General features: G+C 35.3%; 1 protein-coding gene across 2 annotated transcripts; it reads right to left on the bottom strand.

Moving 5' to 3' along the window:
• Nucleotides 1–749: 749 nt before the first annotated feature.
• Nucleotides 750–3282, bottom strand: LOC145109304 (uncharacterized). 2 transcript variants are annotated; one of them, XM_079046447.1, is made up of 6 exons: nucleotides 3085–3282; nucleotides 2352–2673; nucleotides 2230–2278; nucleotides 1932–2137; nucleotides 1739–1846; nucleotides 750–1095 (listed from the first exon to the last, which is right to left on the bottom strand). In XM_079046447.1, exons 2-6 carry the CDS (start codon nucleotides 2663–2665, stop codon nucleotides 855–857), a joined length of 918 nt encoding a protein of 305 aa, XP_078902573.1. In that variant the 5' UTR covers nucleotides 2666–2673; nucleotides 3085–3282; the 3' UTR covers nucleotides 750–854. The 2 variants fall into 2 exon arrangements, with proteins under 2 accessions (XP_078902573.1, XP_078902574.1); XM_079046448.1 differs by having other exon boundaries at nucleotides 2352–2680.
• Between the last annotated feature and the right edge of the window lie 3336 nt (nucleotides 3283–6618).

Below are 6618 nucleotides of genomic sequence, written 5' to 3' on the forward strand. Positions count from 1 at the left end.
TGTTGGTCAACCCGTACCAACACCCGACCACCTGCAACCCATACCTGTATTAAAAACCCAATTTGGTCCCAAACCATTAACCAACACCTCTATATGACATAATGATGGTCAACCCGTACCAACACCCGACCACCTGGAAACCATACCCGTATTAGAAACCCAATTTGGTCCCAAACCATTACCAACACCCCTACATGACCTAATGTTGGTCAACCATTACCAACACCCGACCACCTGCATCCCATACCTGTATTAGAAACCCAATTTGGTCCCAAACCATTACCAACACCCCTACATGACCTAATGTTGGTCAACCATTACCAACACCCGACCACCTGCAACCCATACCTGTATTAGAAACCCAATTTACTATGCTAATTTCAATACTTAATAAAATGAATCAATCTATGTTGTAAAAATCAATCCCTTAAACACTTTGTGACAAGGAGTTTAAAGAAAACTGAATAGGACGAACTGAAATGACCGAATTACCCCTTATTTCACAAGAGTGAAAGACAAAGTTCACTTCTTCATCCCCGTTTACTAGTTCGACTTTGACCATTTCTTAATTTCCAAATTTCAAATTTCCTAAGTATCATATCATACTACCAAAACAACCAAAAAAACAAAACTCATAACCTCTGCTCAATTCTTTTAATAACCACACAAGCATCTTTAATCTTTAACATATTATATACTGTGTGTTGGACATGCATTAGATTATACTGATTGTTTGTTTGATTGACATGTACAAAAGAAAGATATATATACTTTCTCAAAATTTACATCAGTTGGCTTTCGGTTCAAAAACATGAACCAAAAGTTAAGTTAGACAACCATAGTGAATTTAACGATCATAGTGAAAGACAATTATGCCCTTCGGGTACTACCCTAGGCATCAGACTAGCTGCCACATATCTTTGAGGATATAGCTTAGGGACGCTGGAACCACCACCTGAGGTGGTGGTTGTGTCAGCTGCTGCCGCCGCCATATGTACCCGGCTGTGAAACTTGGCAAATCGGTTGATGACTGAAAATCTTTCTAAATCTTGGGATTCCATTCTTATTTCAAGAACTGATCCTCCATTCTCCAACCTTCATTTCCATATATATACCATTTTTATAAACAAATGAAAACAGATTTACAACATTGTAAATGTAATTTAACCGATTTTTGACACTGGGTTGATTTGGCTTTTCAGTTGTATTTTATTTATGGATAAAAGGTCAAATGGTAAAAAAAACTAAAAGTGGGTTGATTTGATAAAAAGTCATATTACCTAATAAAGGAAATTGTCAAGTGGGAAAAACCTAAAATATTTATCTAAAACAGAAAAAAGGTCAAATGGGAGAATCTGAAACTGAAAGTGGGTTGATTTGAGTTATATCTTTTACTAAAAAAGAATTTAGATCAAATGGAATAAAATAAAAAAATTTACCCAAAAAAGGAAAAGGTCAAATGGGAAAAACTAAAAGTAAAAATCAAATGTTACAACTTTTTAAATTCTTTTATTTTAACAAATTACACAAAAACCATTGTATTTTGGGCTGTCTTGCGTTTTGAAGTTTAACTGCTTGTACTTTATTTTTTCCAATCAAACAAAAATAAAGTTTTAGATATTTTTCCAATTAAACCATTTTGACAAGGTAAAAATGGTTAAATTGGAAGTTTACTCATTATTTATTTATTTTAATGTAAAAATAGCGCTTAATAAAAAATGGTGGATTGTGTTTATACCTCAAAAGCACATCTTCTATCTTTTTAGATCGATCAATGAAATCTTCCACAACCTTTGAAAGATTCTGATAACCACTACCCTTAGATACAACCATTTTCCCTGCTGACCTGGATTTGCCACGTCAGCAAAAAAAAAATCAAATTTTCAAGATTTCACATTAATAAAAAATTAAAAAAAAAAAAAGATTCTTACGTGTCAGAAATATCATGAGGATGATTTGCCAAACTACATGCATCACCAAGTGCTAATCTAGCAGCAAAGTATGTTACAATTTCATAACATTCCAAAGCATCATCTAAAAGAAGTTTAAATGGTGTAGGCCTAAATAAAACTTGCATAAGTTGTGTTGTTAAAATAATTCTTCTCTTTAATGTTTCACTTTCACCCCCTTCTTTCATCTGTTAACATAATAATAAAAACAACCATTTAGAAACTAGAACCAATACACCAAAAAAAAAAGTCAACTCTCTGGTCAACCACAAAAACACACCTGTTCAGGTACCCGATTTCCAGCCTCTCCCCATTCCACTTCCGCAATGCTGCAAGGACAAATTTGTCAAAAAAAAAAAATTTGAAGTTTTTTGAAGTATGCCAATATATATAAACATATACCTTGTATCATGAAGTCTTCTAGAACCTTGTGTTGCTTCTTTATGCCAAGGGAGAAGCTCATAAGTAGGAAATTTACGTTTTTTTGATTTAGAAATAATTGAATCTTGATTAACAGCAACTGAATTGGTTCCATATTGACTTGTGCTTGCTAAATTCATTTGGACAAATGAACTGTTTTTATGAAGCTGAGAAGGGTCTTGAAGAGGAGGGTAAAATGGGGATTTCACTAAATGATCTTCTTTTATAGCGGATGACGCGAGTACACTTTTGTAGTTTTCGTATGCAGATGTGAGCGCTTGACATTCAGTGACCATCAGTTAACCTATGTACTTCAGGGAGGGAAATCATGAAGGAAGAAGGAATATTCAACGAAACCAAAGTACAACAATAAGCACATACTTAAACCCTAATAACAACACAATCCTAGCAAACATATAGAACTGAAATTACACATTGTAAACGAACTCTAAAGCCTAAATCAACAACTCAGAGTAATTAAAACACGAAATAAAACCCTAAAAACACTACTGCATGAAACAACTTCAATTTTCCCCAACAATAATTGCGAATTTCAAGGGTTTTCGGTGAATCAAAAGCTGTATTACCGTTACAACACAAACAAGGTCGAGAATCAGCTAATTTGAGACTAAAATCGACGATTTCGAGACTGTGATCCAAGTGAAAGCAAATTTGGGGGTTGTTGAGAAGTGTACAGAAGAACAGAAACTCTTACTTCCAGCAGCTTGTCAATGGAGATCAAGACTTCCCATTATCCTTCAATCCAAAACAGTCGTAGCTGAATGCACCTTCTTCCTCTCTCTAAAGGGAGTGGCTCGCCACCCTCCCTCGCTAAGCATTTGTTAAAGCCTCGTTACCACTCTCTATTGTTAAGCTGGGTCGTTAAGAGTGAGTCCCTGGTTGCCTGGCGAGAGAAAAGAGAAGATATGTGGTCCCCATTTAAGTATTTCAGCTTCAAACATTTGTACTTCTACCTTTAGCAACTTGTATTCTTTTCATGATTTATTTTATTTAAATAGTTAGATAAAAATATATTTGATTTAAGAAAAAAAAAATATTTACCTTCTAAACACATTACCGCTCCATATCATCATATTATGCTTAGGTGTCCACAAAAATATGAGGTGACAATGTTTTAACACATGCTACCACTCCCTCCAGCCTAACTACGACACTCTTTCTTTCTCTAAAATCGATGAGTGAGAAAGATGGTCTCTTTTTCTTTCTTTCAGACATATTATATTTTATCTGTCTAGGTTCGGTTCCGAGCCTGTAGGTTTATTGTCGAGCCTTAGGTTTTGTCACACCCCCAAACCGGAACGGCGGAAACGTTCGGGGGCGGAGGACGTCATGTTTAGTATCACAACACATGCATCATAGTAATCAAAATAACAACGACCATTTCATTAATAGTAAAGTGTTTACAAAGTATGTGATTCACAAAAGATTGTAAATAACAAAACAAGACATGAAGCTACTATGCTCCATCATCTGAATCCCAGTGCGCGTACCTGTCTACTAGTTTCCTGAGAATACAAGTTATTTTGAAAGAGTAAATCAGCATTTAAGCTGATGAGTTCATAAGTATTTTAGTTATGAAAAGTAAACTGTAAGTTCTTTAGAAAAGTTCGTCTGTTCCTCCAGAAAATCCTATATCTTCTGATGTGGTGAAAGATAAGTAAAAATGATTCTACAATTTCTTCTATGAGTACTAAATGGATACAAGTTATATACAATCCAGAGTAAATAGACAATCGATTGTGTGAATCTTCCCTAAGCCCACAACCATACAAGGTACAGGAAGTAAGGCAGAAAGCACACATCCCATTGTTTGTTAGATCTTCATTTTATATAACCCTGGCGTATTCATTTGGTACCTACGGAGTTAACTATAATAGTTCTTTATATTTGATGAAAACATTCTTTAAGAAAATCATATATTTCCTTTAGTAAAAATGGTAACCACAATAGTTCCTTTTATAATCACTTAGTTTATACTAGCTATATATAATCTAATATCGAACGGACAATTAAATGGATGAATCTGTCCTAAGCCCACAACCAAACAAGGAACATGATGTAAGGCGGAAAACACACATCCAATTGCATGTTGGATATTAATTATATATAACCCTCATGTATAAACTAATGTATTATAGAATTAACCACTAAAGGTCCTTTAAGTTATACTGGTTTAATATTGCGTATCAAACTCTTTTATGGATGAGTTGCTAGTTTAGCCTACTTAATGTTCTATCTGAAAAATATGTTTTTGTGCTAGATAACGGTATACTGAATTTGTATGCTATAACCTGACCCATACCTGTTACTCCCTATGATTACTTGGTGTATACAGGATATATATATATATATATATATATATATATATATATATATATATATATATATAGCTAAGATCGAATAGATAGTAGACTATATGAATCTGCTCTAAGCCCACAACCAAACAACGAACAGGAAATGAAGCGAAAAGCACACACCCTACTACCTGTCGGATCCTATTAATATATATCCCTAATGTACCCACTAAGGAATCATAAAGTTAGCATTATAGGCCCCCTTCTAACTGAATGTACCAAGACCCGACTGTTCTGTTTTTTTGTCTTTTGTAATAATGTATGTTTTCCCAAGTTTAAGACTATCCTTACTAGAAAATAGTTTGAATTACCTTTTATGTGAGAATATCACTATATGAATGTAATGGGAAAATGAAAGTATTCAGTAATGTTGTATAAAGTACCTACTGAAGCACTATCTACCTTAAAACTAGTTTGTTAATTAAGGTTAAAATGTGATGTGGTTATAACCATACTGATTGACTAGTGTTTCACACGACGACCTGCTGGCGTCGAAACTGATGTGACATTTGTCACCCCTTGGCTTGTCTGTCGGACTGTAGCTAACAGTTGGGATGTGGGATTGTTAGTCCCGTATAGATCTATACACACAATGCTCGCTCTCCCTCCAGGAGACTCTGGTCACAAAAGGCGACACAACAGTATATTGTTGTGTCATGAAGTAGTGGCTCACATTAATGATATCTTGTTCTTGTTATAGTATATTCCTCCATGTTCTAGTTATAGTATGTAGTAACCCTCTAAAATATACCTATTATAGTTTACTAGTATGTTTGTTTGATTTGTTGTTGGCCTATAGAAAAGACTCAATTACCTACTGAGTTAAGCATGTACTTTAAGAATGAAGTTTTACAAACAACAAACTAATATCTTTAAAAAGAGTTTTTGAATTGTTTTGATCACTTACAAAAGCATAAGAAATCTTTTAATGTAATGGTTATCACAGGTAAATATTAACACAATATAATTGTGTTCAACTTATATTCCCCCCCCCCTTAAAAGCATTTAAAAACATTTAAAAGATAGATTATAGGGGTATGAACTCACCTTATGTGGGTGATTCAATTGAAGATTCGAGTAAGGATTAGAAGTTCCACGAATGAAGTCCCGAGACACAAACGAGTCCTAAATGACAAATATTGATACATATAGGCATGTAATCAGCAAATCCAACTACAAAGGAGATTGGGAAACAGCCTAGGATGCAAGGATAACTCACCAAAAGAGTTCTAGAAGCGAGTTAGGAGATTGAAGGAGTGTTCACGGCCCAAAGGAAGGATAGTTCACGGCCCAATGGAGTTCACGGCCCAAATGGATGGGAGTTCACGGCCCACTTGAGTGGTTCACGGCCCACTTGGGTGGTTCACAGCCCACTTGGGTGGTTTACGGCCCACTTGAGTGGTTCACGGCCTAAAGACGAACACGTGAAGGGTTCACGGTCCAAACTTGAAGATATGAAGGGTTCACGGCCCAAATGTGAAGAACACTTGAAGAACACTTGAAGATCTAGGTGTTTTGGCAAGTGTTTGAAGATCCTAAGTTGTATTCTAAGGAGATACAAAGGAAAGAGGGTGAAAAGAGTGAAAATGGTGTTCTTGATATATGATACTTGAGAGAGAAAGGGGTTGTTTGCGGCCAAGAGAAGAAGAAATGAGGAATAAATGAAAGAAAGGTACTTATATGGGAGGGGTTCACGGCCACACTTGGGTTCACGACCGTGAACACCCTTTGATGGGTTTTCTTGTTTGATCTCATTCCTCTAATCCCAAGCTAACACTTCTCAATATCCAATCCATATGTGTACTGGGCTTAGAACTCATTAAAATGAACCTTAACAAGGCTAAAAGGTAATAGAAATAAGTATGACTTTTGGT

Source organism: Lactuca virosa, chromosome 4 (genome assembly GCF_052849685.1).
Source record: "Lactuca virosa cultivar CGN04683 chromosome 4, Lactuca_virosa_CGN04683_v6, whole genome shotgun sequence".
Classification (NCBI taxonomy): domain Eukaryota; kingdom Viridiplantae; phylum Streptophyta; class Magnoliopsida; order Asterales; family Asteraceae; genus Lactuca; species Lactuca virosa.